Consider the following 20,177-nt stretch of genomic DNA (forward strand, 5'->3'; position numbering starts at 1 on the left):
AGAAAACTCTCAACAAACTAGTAACCGAAAAACTACAACACAACTACAGGCAATACTTTAAACAAAAATTAAAAGACTCCGAAAAACTGTTATATGATAAACACATAGTACGACCATATCAACTTGCCCTATACCTCGAAACATTAAATAATTGTAACCTAAGAAGACATGTAACTAAAATTAGAATATGTGCACACCGCCTCGAAATCGAAAGAGGCAGGTATCACAATATTCTCAGAAAAGACCGACTCTGCAAGCTTTGCAAAGAGGCAGTGGAAGATGAGACACATTTTCTCGTGGAATGCAAACAGCTAGAAACGAACAGGAGAAAATATTTTATTACACTCACACAAGAATTCCCAATATTCCAAACACTAAATAAATACGAAAAATGTTATTATATCATCAACTGCCCTAAAACACAACTCATTACAGTCGCACAACTCTGCTCCGATTTGGACACAGCACGAACTAGCCTTCTAACTAGACCCCCTGCCACTTAATAATATTTATTCATTTTAATTAACCAAATATTGAAGAACAGACAAAAGACAATAGAACCTGTTACACTACATGTACTTTATTAAACAAGAGTTGTAGTTTAGTTTTAGTTTTTTTGATGTTAGCGTTTAATTTTATGTACTTTATTTTTGCTGGTCAACCAGACTATGTTTTTATTATACATATATGAACATGGAAATAAAGTTATTGTATTGTATTGTATTGTATTGTATATAGACTTATCTAGTCATTTCTTGCGGGATAAATATATAGGGAATAACTGGTTACTGTTTTAAGATATCGGCTTTATCCTGCGAAGGTTAGAATGGCGAATGCAGCGATGCTCTACCACGCTTTACCACTGGGCTACGTCCCCCCCAAAAAAAAAACACAAAAAAAAACCACACAAAAACAAAAAAACACACACAAAAACAACAACAACAACAACAAACTTTTTTGTAAGATTCTAGAGTCGAGTGGAGCTTGTCATGTGACAAAAATATAGAGATTTATCTAGTCATCATAATATGATATCTTGCCAATGTATACAGTGTTTGCGGGATAATTATATATACATATATACTAGTAACTGGAATTATTTGGTAGTAATGTTTATAGGTATATAGATGAATTAGGTATAAAGTTTGTTTCAAAGCAAAACTTTATATTTTTGACGGGAACCGGCATTATTGCAACTCTGACATAGCACCTTTAAGTCACAAAGTTCAACTTTATTCCTTACTGTGAAATGAATTACAGTCATTATGTAGTTATCATTTAGTTAGTTCTGTACAAGTGTTCTTGTATGTCACATACTATATTAATCCAAATTTGATAATAAAGTGGGTATTTTTACTGCAAATGTTAACAGAATGTACCTTACACTATCCAACTGAAAAGCGAATGTGACCGAGTAATGATCAAATTTTCAAAGTGTGTTAAAACAAAATATGCAAAATGAAGTCGAAAGAAAACTAGTTACTGTATAGTAATCGTATAATAGGTAAAGTATGTACGACAAAATTTCCGTATTCCCATAACAAAATCGTAGGCCTATCTCTACACAAGGCAGTCAATAGGTTTTAAGCATCCATGATTCACTGTCAGATGCTCGCCCTTAGGAGGAATGCCACTCCCCTAGGAGATCCGCAACATGATGTTTTATCGCTCCTGCACCACCCGGAGGAGGACTAGCTGCCACTGTCATGATTAGCTTACATTATATAATATTATTATATTATAAAACCCAATCTTGTGCAGGCTAGAGCTCAACGGACTTTCGCTGCACATTTAATCAAATGTTATAACATCAAACATTACTTTTATTGTAACCTCTTATACCTGAGACCGGCCTCGGTGGCGTCGTGGTTAGGCCATCGGTCTACAGGCTGGTAGGTACTGGGTTCGGATCCCAGTCGAGGCATGGGATTTTTAATCCAGATACCGACTTCAAACCCTGAATGAGTGCTCCGCAAGGCTCAATGGGTAGGTGTAAACCACTTGCACCGACCAGTGATCCATAACTGGTTCAACAAAGGCCATGGTTTGTGCTATCCTGCCTGTGGGAAGCGCAAATAAAATAACCCTTGCTGCTAATAGGAAGAGTAGCCCATGTAGTGGCGACAGTGGGTTTCCTCTCAAAATCTGTGTGGTCCGTAACCATAATATGGCGCCATATAACCGTAAATAAAATGTGTTGAGTGCGTCGTTAAATAAAACATTTCTTTCTTTCTTATATCTGAGAGCGTAATTTTAAACAAAAAAGTGAGTGGCATGCCAGAATCGTGACAGATGACAGGTGTATAATTTTATGGGAAGAGGATTCCACGCCTTAGCTTTTACCGTAAAAACGAGAAGATACGCATTATTTATATTTACTGTGTGCTAAATTCAACCAAAACGATCATCGCGGCCGGATGGTTCCACAGTGTATTGTCGCGGATATTTATAGCTGTAAATGTATCATCAAAATAATGTACTCGGGTGTCATAAAGATATTTTGTTCCACTTTCGTAGCCTACTGTTTACAGGTGAGCTAAATGGATTTAGATTCACCTTTCACCTTGGGCTATCCCTGCGATCAACGCCACCTGCTGGTAATTAACCATGGAAAAATGCCCGTATGTAGCAAGTGCCTGAAAATGGCGTCGCGCTTGTTTATTTGACATACAGTTCATTTTTTTTCAGAATTGACTGTCTCTGGGTAGGCAATGAACACTAAATTACAAAAATGCATTTAACAATGTGGGTCACATAACTGAATATAACACAACAGGCTTGATTCCTTTTTGGTATCAATGATTTCGTGACCTACTTGAAAGGTGATTCATAGTTGACCAAATCAAAACATTCCAACTTGGATAGGTAGGTCCAATAGTTTGATCATCCGTGGTGTATAATTTAAATAGGACGCCTTATTTTAGTATTGCATATTATGTCAGCATTATTTTTCATGTAGTTAATTTCAGCTTGCAATATTCTATTGGATATTTGATGAGAACCCGCGTCAGAAACTGGATTATTGTTTTCCTACGAGCTGGGCGAGGTTTGGATGGGTACATCTCTGGAACAACAGGTGGAAATGATTCTTGAAATTTATTAATGAACTCTGAGCATTTTCAGTGAATCCCATTTACATGTTCCAGGACAAGGAACACTTTGACACAAGAAATAAGTTGCTAATAACTGGTGTAAATAACAAAGTGACTGAAGAAGTTGACTGTTGATTCCACATTCCATCACTTCGTGACTTACTAGTAATACTAAGTTGTTTAGTTAACCAAATCCATTTTTGCTTGTAAAACCGATTCTCATTTACTTATTTTGCATAGTAATTCAGGGTCAAAATTAAAACATTTAGTTTTAATATCTCTTCCTAAGGAATAATGAATTTCGGAAACCACTTCTGTCTGAACATATTATGGTGTACTATTCCTTTACAGATCTATATAATGAGATCTACTGGACATTCCAAAACAAAAGTTAAACTTTTAACACATTTTTGTTTTTAGTGAATAGAAATTTTTTTAAAAAGTAAAAAATTTGTTTTCACTTTGTTGATGATTATGAAGTTATGTTCAAGTTTCTACATCTTGTACACATTATCATGATTTCCTCAAATCGGTCATTTAAAAAACAAATTCTGGAGCTTTTGCACTGACATACCATGAACTTCTTGACACAAACATATATATATATATATATATATATGTATATCAGGGGTGGGGAAAAATAAAATTGTCAATTGGTCCCAATTGATGTCATCACTACCGAGGGGGGTGGGGGGGGGTGGGGGGGTGTGAAGAGGGGAAGAAAGGAATAAAAAAAATTTAAAAGACGATATTTGTCAAATAGTTTAAAAAAAAAAAAATCATTGTGACATTTGTATAGTTTTATCTTGAATCATAAACGCAAAACGATAAACATGATTTTTTACATAATGAAATAAATAATCTGAAAAAAGAAATAAAAGTAATGCATTTTAATTCCCATATATGTATAAAAAGTATGAGTATTCAGGACTGTGTCCTGAAAATTAATAAAAGATGGCACCATTGAAGCGTTTGACAGCCTGAGCTAGCACGTTTAGACAAAGATATTAATAACGTCATCACTGATTGGATGAAATTTGACCTCTACTGGCTCTAGAGATAACCAGTACTTGTAGCTGTTCTGCTCACTCCCACTTGTTAACAAAAAAGGTGGAAACCTTTTGTTAATTTTAAAATCCTTTACAATTATTGAACAGTCAACAGTAAATACATTTATAAATTATTTCAGTATATTTTATGCTATTTCAAGCAGTTTGTATTGCACAAAAGCCTCTTGCTTCGGACTAGGACACTCGACCCGACAGAGCTCCGTACACAGGTGTTGATTGTAACCAGTTGCAAACTGTGGGTCCTTTGTTTTAATTGGAGTGTAATGCCTTGATGGCTCTCTCACCAAAAATGGGGTTACTGTTGATGTCAGTGACTGGCGATATATACTTAGGAAGACTTTAAAATCACAGACGTCTGAAACACCAGCCATATTGACCACTAATTATTATTTTCAATCATGCACGAGATACCAATGTCTGGGCAGGCTGGTCCACTTGACGGATAGGAAATTGTTCCAATAATAGAAATGGACAGGTGCTTCGGACTGACAAGAATGACAAAAGGGGGACTGGCAAACACATTTAAAAAAAATAATTTCACTGCATATGCCCGATGACAAATGACTAACACATTTTAAAGTTTTGTTACAAATCTCGGTAAGACCTTTGGAAAGAGTTCCGATTGTCCGAGCATTTACATAGTTGTAAGGAGAACTAACTCTAACCCTAAATGCTGGAACGATCGGAACTCTTGCCAATGCGTTAACACACCAAAACGGAAAACAATGTGTTGAAAATTTTAATAATAACTTTAGAGTTATTCCCCTTTTATTATCGACTAAGATCGGTAATTTCCACCACTGAACGTCCGACTGAATTTGTACAAATAATCTGTTTGATGATCTTCAAACTTGGAAAGAGTGTCCAATATGCTTTACAGCTCATATACAAATAAAGTATACAGCCTCGTGTGTGCAATGAAAATGTTTAATCTTTGCAAACATGGTATATGAGGTGGGATGCAGTTTAAAATTGTAATATTCAAATTAAATTAGACGTTAACGTTGTTCTGGAATCTGCTCTCTGCAAACAAACGGGGCGTAATTTAAAGCAAGTTCATAATTTCCGAGTTCTCTTGAACAAAGCACACATATTATGAACTGTATTCTTATAAAAGTTGCAAGATATTTTAGTTTATATATAATAAACCTTGTTGGAGAACATACTTCATGTCTTTCAGTACTTGGCAAATGTAAATCTACGTTCGTGTAAAATGAACGGGTAAGGTGAAATTAGATTTCATTAGCTGTATGTCATAATCGTGACAAGTTAAATTTCATTAGCTATGCCATAATCGTGTTGGTGCGATGCCCTCTAAGCATAAATGAATATGTTAATTTTTTATGCATTGTTAATAGTTTTTAACAAATAAATTATGCTCAATAAATTAAAAATATACGGCTGCAGTGGCATAGCGTGGGCGGGGCCACCAGGGGCCACCGGATCGGTATCCCCAGGCACAAAATTCTGGACTGGTGGAAGGGACTTGAGGAGTGCTAAGGGTCCACTGGTTAAGCGGCGCAATACTTGCCTTGTCCCGGGTGCTGGCAACCCACGCTACGCCACTGAATCGATGTACACCCCCTCTTCTGCTGTTGTTTACCAAGCCTGCACTATTTAAAAACATTTCCAGCCAGTGCTGCAGAATTGGTGTAACAAAGGCCGTGGTATGTACTATCCTGTCTGTGGGGTGGTGCATATAAAAAATCCCTTGCTACTAATCGAAAAGAGTAGTCCATGAAGTGGCAACAGCGGGTTTCCCCTCTCAATATCTGTGTGGTCCTTAACCATATGTCTGATGTCATATAACCGTAAATAAAATGTGTTGAGTGCATTGTTAAATAAAACATTTTCTTCCTTTTTTATTTAAAAACATTTGCAGAGTAACAGAGCTCATGTTTACTTTGAGGCCAGCTACGGCTGTTTGTGAGACTTTTCTCAGCTATGAACAGGGTAAAAACATCCCAGAGAAGAATTTTAGGGCAGAGAGTTAAATAATATGCTTACAATAAATTGAATAATGACACATGGGCCAAAATCCCTAAACATTTTTGAACCAATGCCAGCCATAAAAGAATGGCTCACAAGTGGAAAGGGATCTCCCTACATCTACAGCCATACAACATATTGACACAATAATTATATTTAGATGAAAAAGTGGACACTACCAAACAAATAACAAACTTTAAATCAACAAATGGACACTATTTAAAACATAAAGTTTAAATCAACAAGTAGAGAAGACAGTGGATACTACTGGACAGACATTTACATGGAGTACTTCCTGGGTAAATGTTGTAACCTATTGGCAAAATTTTATATTTGTGCAATTAAACCAATTACTTTCAAGATTATTACATTAATTATTAAGCACTGTATTAAATTAAATAGGAGTAACACAATTGGTTACCGTAAGAAAAATATATGGGGAAAAAAGGGCTTTTCCCCACCCCTGATCTATATATTGCTTTTCTCTTTGTATAATCATATATATGTACCAGCTACACAACACTCCCATTAGGCTGATTAAATAAGAATGTAGCAGGCTTCGTCTCTAAGACTATATGTTAAAATGACCACATTTCACATCCAATAGCCAGGCTTTCTGTCAGAGGGTAAAATAGGTATGGAGCCATACCGAAATATCTTTGCAGAATATGTGTTTTTAAGTTAACGTTTTGACAAAATTAATTACTGTTATCATTACTGTACGATTTTCTTAACCCTAACCCTAATCTTGACCCATTTTCTTTCTGGGGGAGGTCTGTTGACTGTGGCTACATTCAATTCCATAGCGCAATACCAAAAAATTTCTTTCTGGCAGAAACACTGATAGCCGATGATTAATAAATCAGTGTGCTCTAGTGGTGTCGTTAAACAAAATAAAATTTAACATTTATCATCACAGATCCAAAGATGAAAATCTTGATATTGTTCTTAATTTTAGGGCTACCAAAACTGCCTACTTTTCATGCTTACAGTTATACCCCACACTGTTCAACAGATATAACTGCTTAATTTTCTCAAACTAGGTCAGCATTAATTTCAGTACTGGCTTGATATAAGTATAACTCAAATTCTGTTTTGAAATTCAGTTTGTTACTAACATAATTGCAGTGTGTATTGCTATTGCAGCCGACTTGCAATGTGCTCAAGTGAAAATAGAAACAGTCTGAAATATTTGATTATGATGTGTGTTGTTATTGCAGCCATCTGAATTGAGTCATGTTCAAGTCGAAGAAGAAACGGCCTGAAATATCAATCCCTTCAAACTTTGAGCATAGAGTACACACGGGCTTTGATAGAGAGCATGGGATTTTTGTCGGATTACCTGCGCAGTGGGCTGGTATTATCGGTGTCGAGAAGGAGAGACCGCGGCCCATTATCGATCCTTCCAGCATCACACAGACCGACATTGAACCCATGAAGGTGAGTCACATGACATAATTATTAATATTTAAATCCATGAATGTTACACAACATAATTCTGGCTTTAGATTGCATCAGCACCAACTACCAAGCCATTTCACTTCAAAACAATTTTAAACTTTCATTATCTAAAACTAAGTCAAAGTATATTTCTCATTGAGAGGCCAGTCAATTGCTTGATCAGTTCTAATAATTTTCTTCAGGTTTCCACAAGTAGTACAGGAATTATAAATACATTTTTTTGCAATGATTGGTAAAAAAAAAAAGAAATATTTATAGTTGTCTTAACTTGAGACCTGATGAGCAGACCTCATTGGTTGTGAATACTAATTTAGTTATATGCAGCTTGGATTTTATTTGCAGCAACACTAAAACAGACTAAATATTCACTAATTATTGCAACTTTGACACTTTTCAGACAATAATTCGAGGTCATTCGACAGTTGATATAAATGGCTATCACTCTGGTTTTAAAGGCATAAGTGTTGCTCGTTCCAATTCGTTACGCCGTGATAGCCCACCGCCCTACCGCAGAGGCTACCAGGGTAATGCGAACATCAACACGGTCCACGAAGAAGAACCATACAAAACCCCAAACCACCACCAAGGCCAGCACCAATACGGTCGCGACCAGCCCGACTACAAAGAGTATTCACCGCGGAACTCGCGTGGTGACCCGGCTGAGTTTGCTGAGCACGGACGCTATCCACAGGAGCGTGGCTACAAAGACAATGGCTACCCACCAGACAAGGATCAGAGAGAAGCTAGAAGAGATTACAGAGATCCTAATTTCTCAGATCGTGAGTTCCGCCACCCAAATCAAAAAGACCCTCGAGACCAGCCTAGGGATGAGTCGTTTGACCGCCGCCAGATGGACTACAATGATCGGAGTTTCAATAGTTCGTACGACAGGGATCAGTACCGAGATAACTCGTTTGAACGCGATCCGTACAGGGACCGACAGCGGGAGATGTCCCCATACAACATGGGCCCCCCACAGGATGGGCGTGGTGGTCCACCTCACGACCCCAGTAGACAGATGCCCAATGGAAGCCTTCATAACAATCGACAGCATCCTGACATGACTCCATACTCGCCCAAGAGTGCAGCGGCCATGCAGTATGAACGGGTACGGACACTTTCACATTTTTTGTTATTTTTATAAATATGGAATAAGATTAGTAAAATTATTACAACTGCTGATATGACTACTCACCACTCAGTATAAAACTTAATAAAATTACCAAAAGGCTGTTCCTGATGTGATGTATTAATCTATATCAGGGAACATTTAGTTTTCAAAATCTTGATTAGCGATATTTCTAGTCAATTGAACATTGATTAGCATCTACTGTTTAATTAGATAATGTAATATTTTTTTCAAATTATATATTGTTGTAAGTAAGTAGTGGCATGTTGTAGAGAAGTCAAAGTTATGTTTTTACTGTGTGAAAATTGTGTGATGAAACACTAAGATGCTTCACTATAATACAGAATATTTTATTGTGCTTGCAATTAGTGAGACATATGTTGTGTTTCCTCACAAACAGACACTGTATACAAGTAATGTAAGATGTTTGTAGAATGTATGCTGTAGAGACTGTAACCTGAACAAGCTTTCTTGTCTGAGGAAGATAACACTAATAAAGTCCATGATAAGAACACAGCTGTGCAATGAAATGGAAACCAGCTGCCCTTTAGATCAGTAATACATACAAGTATATAGCTCACTTAGTTAGTGTTCTCACCATCCTGTTGTTTAACAGTTAATACTGCAGAATTAATACACCTATACATATATAATGATAGTACTTAACATGTCTGGTGTATAATTATTAATATTTAAATCCATGAATGTTACACAACATAATTCTGGCTTTAGATTGCATCAGCACCTACTACCAAGCCATTTCACTTCAAAACAATTTTAAACTTTCATTATCTAAAACTAAGTCAAAGTATATTTCTCATTGAGAGGCCAGTCAATTGCTTGATCAGTTCTAATAATTTTCTTCAGGTTTCCACAAGTAGTACAGGAATTATAAATACATTTTTTTGCAATGATTGGTAAAAAAAAAAGAGAAATATTTATAGTTGTGTTAACTTGAGACCTGATGAGCAGACCTCATTGGTTGTGAATACTAATTTAGTTATATGCAGCTTGGATTTTATTTGCAGCAACACTAAAACAGACTAAATATTCACTAATTATTGCAACTTTGACACTTTTCAGACAATAATTTGAGGTCATTCGACAGTTGATATAAATGGCTATCACTCTGGCTTTAAAGGCATAAGTGTTGCTCGTTCCTAAACTGACTGAATGTTTTATCTGTACTGATAGTACTTAAAAATGTCTTGTGTATAAATTATAACTGAATGTTTTATAGATGTAATGATAGTACTTGAATGTCTTGTGTATAAATTATTACAGGATGTTTTATCTTTTTCAAACCAGTCAGAAGTCTAATACTTGTGCTTATGTAATTAGTTTACTACATACCCATTTTTAATGTCTTCCTCTTAACACTGATAACAGCACAAACACATTCTTTTCACATTGTTTGTAATATTGTGACTAGAAAAAATATTAATAAAGTGATTGTCTTCCTCTGATCAACATAACAAGTATGCATGAGTGTGTGTACCATAAGTACTACAGACTGAAATGGTGGTCAATGTTTATTTCTCAATAGTGTAGTGTATCACTGCCCCCCCCCCCCCCCCCCCCCCCCCCCCCCAATACTAGACTTAAGTAGCCCTATCTGCAGTATAGTACTGTTGGCAAACATGTGGTGTCTTTATTTACTTGTATCTGCGTAGTGTTGTACCTCTGCAGACAGGACAGTCTTTGGCCATGTTGATTTATTTCAGCTGTTGCATATTATGAATTTATCATGTTCTAGTCAGCTCTCCATTAGTACATTAGATACTGGAATGTGGAGGGTTCTACACTTGGAGTGGTGTGGGTGGAGACTAATTGTCGAAGGATTGTGCAAGCCGTTATTGGAAATCATATTCACTTTTTAATACATGTTAATTACTCATTAGATTACTGCCATAATGGTGTGCTGTTAGTACTATACCTCCTCTGTTGTCACTTTGAGTTATGTTTAGATGTCTAGTGCCTTTATTTGCATGACAGTCACACATTGATCTAGTTTTGCATGTTGTACTCCCTTTTTCCTTTAAGGTGGGGCCCTCCCCAAATAAACCCAACCAGCTCTCACCAAACCAGATTCCTTATCAGGGCCCTCAATCGGCCGGTGCCAAGGGGCCACCGTCTCCCGCTAGATCCCCAACCGGCAAGCAACCAGGCCCCAGTCCGGTTGAACAACAAACAGTTTCGCATGAACAGGTTTGCTTCTGGGTTTTTTATTTTATCACATAGCTGATATTTGGTTATCTTGTAAGTTGAGTTAGTGATATTGTCATCCCACATATGTTGCTATTTTTGTGGGGGGTTTTCCACATTATTTAATTATAATTGGTGACCTGATACCTTCATCTTACACCTTTCACATTGTTGATGTTTGGTTATATTCTGTTAATTAGAAATATTGTTGTTCCGTTTTTGTTCTCTGTTTTTTGCATCATGTGCATGCAGATTTCTAGCTGTGCATTTGTCTAAGTGATTATACCTAATATTGTTAACATTGTGATGCTTTACATTTTTCATATCTTTAGTAGTTGTTATATTTATTGTTACTAAGGGATGTCAGGTGAAAAAGGCATTACCGTATATCTTCGCCTGTAAGTCGATCTCGGCTATAAGTGGAGTCCCTAATTTCAAGCCCTGAAAACATATTTTTTTATTGACCCGTTTATAAGTCGACCCGTGAAAAACAACTTATAAATATTGAAGTATGTCTTATTTTTAGCACATAAGAACAATAGTGTACGATATTTGAACAATTTTTTATTTTATTTTACAAACTTCAGTCTTCACGTTTTGTACATCGCAATATTCAAATCCAGCGACATAGCATCAAAACGAAATTTTCCTTAGTAGATAGTGAAAGCTGTTTGACTGTTACCGTATGGCACTACAGTATGGTTTTGTGCACAGACAACAACTTTATTTATCAACACTGACAACAGATCACTACGATAAAACTGAAAGTATCATGAGTTAATCACATGTTTTGCCGCTATATTAATATATCTAAGGAGGATAACTCTGGAAAGTACACTGGTTTTTATACCAAATGATGTGTGTCCCTGTTGCTCTAGTGAACTGCAGAGACCAGTCTAAGCTATTATAAGGGAAAGTTCAGTAATATTAATGTTCAAGCTAATCATCCACAAAAGATTGTTTGAACAACGATTAATGCCAGTGACCAGATTTCAAAATAAACTCAGGAAACAGGTAGTTAGTATTGTTTACATTTTTGCTATTAGTGATGGCTGTTATTTTAACTAAGTGGACTGCATGTGAGTGAGATCGCACACCTTTTCGCATGACCAAAACTGGTCTAATGCAAAAAAAAAAGGTTATAAAAAATAAATGTTTCAAGTTAAAATATTTTGAGTATAAATACAGGGCATAATTCAACAATAAAACTTGTAAAATAATCCCCAAAATGGTAGTATTTTTGGGTTAGTTTTTTTTACCCTCGTCCCCCCAAGTTATAAAATAATTTTTGGGTGAAAAAAATTTGACTTATAGGTGAAGGTATACAGTAAATTGTAAAATATGGTCCTGACACACCTAGCAATAGTCAAATTAGAAAATGGCAGATTTTCACAAATTGTGACTTGAACTAGGAGCAGATTGCAGTAATCTAAATTGTACTTTCATAAGTACACAAATATACAGTAGTTTTATTACTTATTTCTTCATCTTGCTCAGATTGACAATAACCTATGGTATTTGTTTTTCCAGTTTCGAGCAGCATTGCAAATGGTGGTTACGCCAGGTGATCCTCGTGAATTTATTTCAAACTTTGTCAAAATTGGTGAAGGTTCTACAGGTATTGTGTGCATTGCTGATGACAGGTCAAAAGGTCATCAGGTAGCTGTGAAGAAGATGGATTTACGCAAACAGCAGAGACGAGAATTGCTCTTCAACGAGGTAACAACAGATTTAATGTTGTGTCGTCTTGATTTCTTACTTTGAGAACTCCTCTTCAGTGGAGTAGTCTTGAATACTTTATTACTTTTATAAATTACCAATAATTACACATACACATCAGTGTATTTTGTACTAAAAGATTTCATTAATGTGTATTGTGAATGAATAAATAAAATACAGATGTACATCTACTTACTATGTAAATGCATACTGATCATATCTGTAGAGTTTGTCATTATTGAGATATATGCAAGTGTTAATTTGTTAAGATTTGTTTTACTATAGTTATACCACAACTCAAGGATAGTAGACATGTAAATAAATAGTAGATTAAGTGATAAAGGAAGGGTACTGTGTGTTGCAGGTGGTTGTGATGCGAGACTACCACCACCCGAACATTGTCGATATGTATGTAAATATTAAATTATGAGATAAAGGGAGGATACTGTGTGTTGCAGGTGGTTGTGATCTGAGACTACCACCACCCGAACATTGTCGATATGTATGTAAATATTAAATTATGAGATAATGGGAGGGTACTGTGTGTTGCAGGTGGTTGTGATGCGAGACTACCACCACCCGAACATTGTCGATATGTATGTAAATATTAAATTATGAGATAAAGGGAGGGTACTGTGTGTTGCAGGTGGTTGTGATGTGAGACTACCACCACCCTAATATTGTCGATATGTATGTAAATATTAAATTATGAGATAAAGGGAGGGTACTGTGTGTTGCAGGTGGTTGTGATGCGAGACTACCCAGTGTTCATGCTGCTCCATTTAAGCGGGGCGGCCCGACCCACCATTACATTTTGCTGCCCTCCTTTCACGTTCTCTGCCCTCCTTTATTTTTCTGCGCCCCTCTTTATTTTTCAGCACCCTATTATATTTTCCAGCACCTATCTCTGCTATTTCCAAATGCACACTTTTTTCCACACATAAAAACCCCCAACTATCAGTCTGCACACTGGACATCAAACGAAACAGGGCACTTTGTATACGAAAAAGCAATTGACGAAACATTTACGACAGTTAGCGCAACGTAATTTATCAGTATCTTTAACAACCTCTATTTTGCCCCATACCTGTATTCATTTGTATGTTTAATACACACAATAAAAGTTATATTATATTTGAGCAATGAAAACATTTTTATATTTGACGGATTCGGCAATCTCCAATTGAAAAAAACCCTTTTGTCACATGATCAGAACGGTTATTCTGTCTTTTGTTTCCACTAACTATCGTCTGATATTTTGTCCTCAAATGCAGATATAATTGGTTGTAACTGATGATTTTTACTCGGAAGTTCTTTATAAAATATTGTAAACCTTTCATGTTGAGGGGATATCAACGCTTATACAAATAACGGAAGTGGTAGTGTTTATTATTAAAATCATTTATCTTGGGTGCCAAATAATATATTCACCACCTTTACAAAAACGAAACTTTTTATCAGCTGGTGGTAATATTTTATCACAGCGATCGATTCATTCAATGAAGATAGAAATAACAAAAAATGTATCCGACATTAGGGGATCACTTTACAAACATCTTTATTGTTTTTCGTATATCTTGAAATCTTTATTAAAATAATAATATTAAAACTTTGGTCGATTCAGCAAAACCGGAACTACCCGTGAATGTCAGACCAATAACATCTTCGTTTCAATTAAAAGACGAGTCTGCTTATATTTCGTATAAATAAAGAGTATGTCTTTCCACAAAGTCTACCAACACACAACAGTATGGTAACCAAGCTCACACTCCCACCCCCCACCCCTCCACCCCACTCCCTTGTTTTTTTCTTTCGCTTTTCGTTTGTTTGTTTTTGTTTGTTTGTTTTTTTGAAGGGTGTGGTACCCGCACGGCCGCCCCGACTACCACCATCCAAACATTGTCGATATGTATGTAAATATTAAATTATGAGATGAAGGGAGGGTACTCTGTGTGTTGCAGGTGGTTGTGATGCGAGACTACCACCACCCGAACATTGTGGATATGTACAACAGTTTCTTGGTGCGTGACGAGCTGTGGGTTGTCATGGAGTTCATGGAGGGAGGAGCACTCACCGATATCGTCACACATGGCAGGTTAGTGTGTTATTTCATATTTCAGTCAATAATATTACTGTCACTGAAGTACATTAACTGTAAGTGATACTAGAGTGTTCACTGATAACATCACCCAGCCAGCATGTTATGTGGGTTGTCGTCATTGATGCTAGTCTTCACTGATAACATCACCCAGCCAGCATGTTATGTGAGTTGTCATTGATGCTAGAGTCTTCACTGATAACATCACACAGCCAGCATGTTATGTGGGTTGTTGTCAGTGATACTAGAGTGTTCACTGATAACATAACAGGTTATGTGGGTTGTCGTCGGTGATGCTAGAGTTCATTGATAACATCACCCAGCCAGCAGGTTATGTGGGTTGTCGTCAGTGATGCTACAGTGTTTACTGATAACATCACCGTGCCAGTATGTTATGTGGGTTGTCGTCAATGATGGTAGAGTGTTCACTGATAACATCACCCAGCCAGCATGTTATGTGGGTTGTCATCGATGCCCCTAAATTTGATATGCTCAAAACTCAGTGAGGTTTGTTTTTCTGTGATATAAGGAATAGTAGACATCATCCATTTAGGACAATTGTAAATAAATTTGAGTTTTTAATTATTGCCTAGCTTATTGTCATCAAAGTGTCGTCAATGAACATGGAAAATAACTGATAGCAAAAAAGGTATTTCCCCCAGAGTATGTGCTATGTACAATGGATATGTTTTTTTAATTTGAGTTGATCTAAGTTTGAATCAGGTTTTTTTTTAATGTAAATTGATTGGAATATATTCAATTTGACTTACTGTAATCCAGGAGCGATAAACTTCTCTTCTTGAATTATGCAGGAGAGCAGTTGCTCTCAGTGTAAAATTGACTAAATCAGTAATACGAGGCAAGTACTTTTTTGCCCATGCGGAAATTGTTTTGTGTGAGCACACACAAGCTAGAGTATATTCTGTTCAAAAGTGTGAGATGTGTGTATACATATATGTGTATTTATAAGTAGTTCCTGTTTTGTGTATCTATAAGTAGTTCCTGTTTTGTGTATATATAAGTAGTTCCTGTTTTGTGTATCTATAAGTAGTACCTGTTTTGTGTATTTACAAGTAGTACCTGTTTTGTGTATTTACAAGTAGTACCTATTTTGTGTATTTACAAGTAGTACCTATTTTGTGTATTTATAGGTAGTACCTGTTTTGTGTATTTATAGGTAGTACCTGTTTTGTGTATTTATAAGTAGTACCTGTTGTGTGTATCTATAGGTAGGACCTGTTGTGTGTACCTGTTTTGTGTATTTATAGGTAGTACCTATTTTGTGTACCTGTTTTGTGTATTTATAGGTAGTACCTGTTTTGTGTATTTGTAAGTAGTACCTGTTTTGTGTATTTATAAGTAGTACCTGTTTTGTGTATTTGTAAGTAGTGCCTGTTTTGTGATGCGGTGAATATAAATGGACTTAATTTTAAATGATTAATTGCTTCTCTAACTTAGATTATGGGGAACTATTTAAGATCTCACCATCTTGATTATATAAATTCACATACCAAGAGGAGCTACACATTAGTCTCCTTGAACTTGTCTAAGGGGAGTGATGGGGAGTGAGAGTGATAGCTCTCCTTGAAGGTCGAAGTCTGCTACAGCCATACTGCTGGGTCCTCAGTATTTGTGGAGATCACAATCGAAGTCTGTTACAGCCGAACTGCTGGGTCCCCAGTATTTGTGGAGATCAAACATTAGTTTCAAGCTTAGTTTTAGACTTATTTTCTTGGAGATGATATTCTGCGGAACACTAGATGAACTTGATTTAACAGTGAACTGTTTGATGTGTTTTTAGAATAGATGAGGTACAGATTGCCACTGTGTGTAATGTATTGAACTGTCTGTGATGTGTTAACTGTCTGTTACAGTGTAGTGTGTTGAACTATCTGTGCTGTTTTCTAGAATGGACGAGGTCCAGATCACCACTGTGTCTAATATGTTTAACTGTCTGTGCTATGTTTTCAGAATGGAAGAGGTACAGATCGCCACTGTGTCTAATATGTTTAACTGTCTGTGCTATGTTTTCAGAATGGACGAGGTACAGATCGCCACTGTGTCTAATATGTTTAACTGTCTGTGCTATGTTTTCAGAATGGACGAGGTACAGATCGCCACTGTGTCTAATATGTTTAACTGTCTGTGCTATGTTTTCAGAATGGACGAGGTACAGATCGCCACTGTGTCTAATATGTTTAACTGTCTGTGCTATGTTTTCAGAATGGACGAGGTACAGATCGCCACTGTGTCTAATATGTTTAACTGTCTGTGCTATGTTTTCAGAATGGACGAGGTACAGATCGCCACTGTGTCTAATATGTTTAACTGTCTGTGCTATGTTTTCAGAATGGACGAGGTACAGATCGCCACTGTGTCTAATATGTTTAACTGTCTGTGCTATGTTTTCAGAATGGACGAGGTACAGATCGCCACTGTGTCTAATATGTTTAACTGTCTGTGCTATGTTTTCAGAATGGACGAGGTACAGATCACCACTGTGTCTAATATGTATAACTGTCTGTGCTATGTTTTCAGAATGGATGAGGTACAGATCGCCACTGTGTGTAAAGCATGCTTGAAGGCACTGGCATTCCTGCACTCACACGGCGTCATACACAGAGACATCAAATCAGACTCCATTCTCCTCTCACATGACGGCAAGGTAGACAACTCCTTACACTCTTACACAGCTTGTACATGTTTGTTCTAATCCATTACTTATCGTTTTTACCTTCCTGTCCAAATAACATCTGTCAGCAATGTTTGCTCTCTTGTCAGTAGTGAAGCAGTGGAAAAGGTAGCAGTATGCAGTTAGCTCCCTTGTGTTACTTGTTTGCTTGTTGTTTTTGTATAGGTTCGTGTTTGAAAGAATTAAAAAGTATTTAAAATTAGTCCTGTTAAAAATATGACCATAATTTTAAATTTAACAGATTTGAAACACTAAAAACACTTGGTTTTATCTCTTATTTTGAAAACATAGGTAGACATAGGTGATGTCAGTGACTGGTATTCATAAATCTCAGTTGAAGTTTCACAAATAACTAGTCTTGTACCATATAACTGATAAACAGCAACATTAATTTTTGACAAAAACCATGTTGAGTGGGTACGAGCTTATAATTTTTATAAATACATAAAATAAAGTTCATAAGTGTATTTTTTTAATTTTTATATTTTAGATCAGTTTATGTTGATTAAAATTAGGCAAAAAATAAAGTCACGTTTACTTACAGGCATTTGTGGCCAGCTGTCCAGTATTTATGTCCATTATTCCCAATAACACTGGCTTTCTGACCAGAATATTAAAAAAAAAACGGACTTCGATTCATATCCCAATATTTGGTGATTTTCGTTCTTGGTAAAACGATCAAATTTATTATCAAAATAGCTGTCACAATCAGCTGTCGATCCCTGAAAATGACAGTGATGTGCCGCCATTGTTGTCAAGCAAAAATGCTGAAAACCACTTTTTCAACTCAAAATATTTAAAAGTCTAAAGACACAGGAAGCTGAGTTGTTTTCAGATTCCTCTTAATAAATGGTTCCATATGAGTGTTATGTGCAAAACAACGGGAAATATGAATTGGAGAATGCACTGTATACAGTGTACAGTATGTCGACTGACGTGATGTCAGGTAAGATATCTCGATTGCAGTAGTCAGAAGGTTAATAACCGTTGCATGTTAAGTGTCATTTTCTTTCAACTGGAGTAAGTAAATCTGTAACACAGCTGTTTATTTTGTTCAGGTGAAGTTATCAGATTTTGGTTTCTGCGCACAAGTAACTCAAGAACTGCAGAAAAGAAAATCCCTCGTTGGTACGCCATATTGGATGGCTCCTGAGGTTATTTCAAGATTACCGTATGGCCCAGAGGTAAGTCGAACAGAATATTGATGTCATGCTCTTGTTAGTCAACTATTTTACATTTATTAGTACTACATTAGGATTTGAACCCATAGTTTTTTAATATCTAAGCATGGATTTCTGTCCACTATAATGAAAACACCAATTATGCATATTTTAGTCCAAAACTACCCCTCTTGAGACTTTTGAAAATGAAACTATTTTCATAGTTAGTTCAATTTTAATGGTACCAATTGCCATGATATCCCTTTTTAAATGGCAACTAACAGAATGTTTAAAGGTGGGACATTTTCCTGTTGTCCATACCACCTTCTGAGAACATCTACATGTAAAATTCAGTAAACAGCAAGATCAACCTATTTATGTTTCCTTGAGAAGTTTTTTCACCACATGAACTCCGTGTTCTATGTCTGTACATTAACCAATGGACAAAAATGTGATTCCTGTCATCACTGCAGTTAAAGAGTAGTGTTTGTTAATGTGTTACAGGTAGACATCTGGTCGCTGGGTATCATGGTTATGGAAATGATCGACAACGAACCCCCGTTCTTCAACGAGCCTCCACTACAGGCAATGAGGAGGATCAGGGACATGCCACCACCCAAGCTGAAAAACACTCACAAGGTAGGCTCAGCACTTCTCAGTGTTTATTTATCCAATTATTACACTTACGTGTGAGTCGTACTGATTTTACGAAACTTGTCAGGATTCATGTATTACCCTCGCTCTTGCTCGGGCAATACAAAAATCCTAACACTCGTTTCGTAAAATCAGTACGACACCCAAGCACGTATAATAATCTCTATTTACATTACACCACACTTTCCTGAGTCGGGGCCGTTGATTATTTGATTACTTACAGTAGACACAAATTACAGTGTTCTACATCTCGGCATCTAAAGACAGAGAATAGCTAGGTGGCATTGCAGCTAAATATCTAGTACTAGTAAAGGTCCATATCTGTGTCCATGTGGTCTTTTAAAAGTTTTCCAAAAGATTAAAAATCAACCAAAAAACCCATCCCACTATTACCGTATTTGACTGGAAATAAGCCCATGTCTTTGAATAAGCCCCCCTCCGTTTTGATAGCATTTAAGAAATTAGGCCCTCATTGGTAAATAAGCCCACCCCCAACTTCGTCACCTTATAAATAACACGAAATTGCAAGTTTGCTCAAAGTTTATTTAAAAGGTCATACCTCCTGCAGATAATTAAACACAAATGTAACACAATATTTTACCACCAGTGAGATTTAGCAGTCTAACAATAACAGTGTGTAACAATGTTTTCAATTTCATGCCTGCAGTATTTCTTTGAAGTATCCAAGCCCAAGTATGAACTAAAAACCAATGTCTAGGTTTACGACCAAAATGGGTCCGCAGTTAATGCTAATTAAGCAAATACCATATTCTGATTGGCTAAGAACAATGACCGTAGATTGACAATTTTTTGTAGTGTAAGGTGGCTGTCTGTGTCAGAAACGTGTGTATACGCTATTGAGTTTGTTGTTAATTGATGTTGTTTTAAGTCTTCTCAGCATTAAATTT

At 36.4% G+C, this 20,177-nt stretch overlaps 1 protein-coding gene across 3 annotated transcripts in view; it reads left to right on the forward strand.

Moving 5' to 3' along the window:
* Window positions 1-2,632: 2,632 nt before the first annotated feature.
* LOC121371880 (serine/threonine-protein kinase PAK 4-like) overlaps window positions 2,633-20,177 on the forward strand; it is a 28,368-nt gene continuing 10,823 nt past the window's right edge. For 2 of the 3 annotated variants that reach the window (XR_005957840.1, XM_041498102.1), the window contains exons 1-9: window positions 2,633-2,865; window positions 7,372-7,591; window positions 8,010-8,720; window positions 10,785-10,949; window positions 12,477-12,665; window positions 14,627-14,760; window positions 17,302-17,428; window positions 18,514-18,639; window positions 19,120-19,254. Coding sequence is in view for 2 of the 3 variants with exons in the window: in XM_041498102.1 (XP_041354036.1) it covers window positions 7,388-7,591; window positions 8,010-8,720; window positions 10,785-10,949; window positions 12,477-12,665; window positions 14,627-14,760; window positions 17,302-17,428; window positions 18,514-18,639; window positions 19,120-19,254 (1,791 nt within the window). In the remaining variant the exon portion in view is untranslated. The remainder of the gene's footprint in view (window positions 2,866-7,371; window positions 7,592-8,009; window positions 8,721-10,784; window positions 10,950-12,476; window positions 12,666-14,626; window positions 14,761-17,301; window positions 17,429-18,513; window positions 18,640-19,119; window positions 19,255-20,177) is intronic. The other variant, XM_041498103.1, reaches the window with a different exon arrangement.

Source organism: Gigantopelta aegis, chromosome 4 (assembly GCF_016097555.1).
Source record: "Gigantopelta aegis isolate Gae_Host chromosome 4, Gae_host_genome, whole genome shotgun sequence".
Taxonomy (NCBI): Eukaryota; Metazoa; Mollusca; class Gastropoda; order Neomphalida; family Peltospiridae; genus Gigantopelta; species Gigantopelta aegis.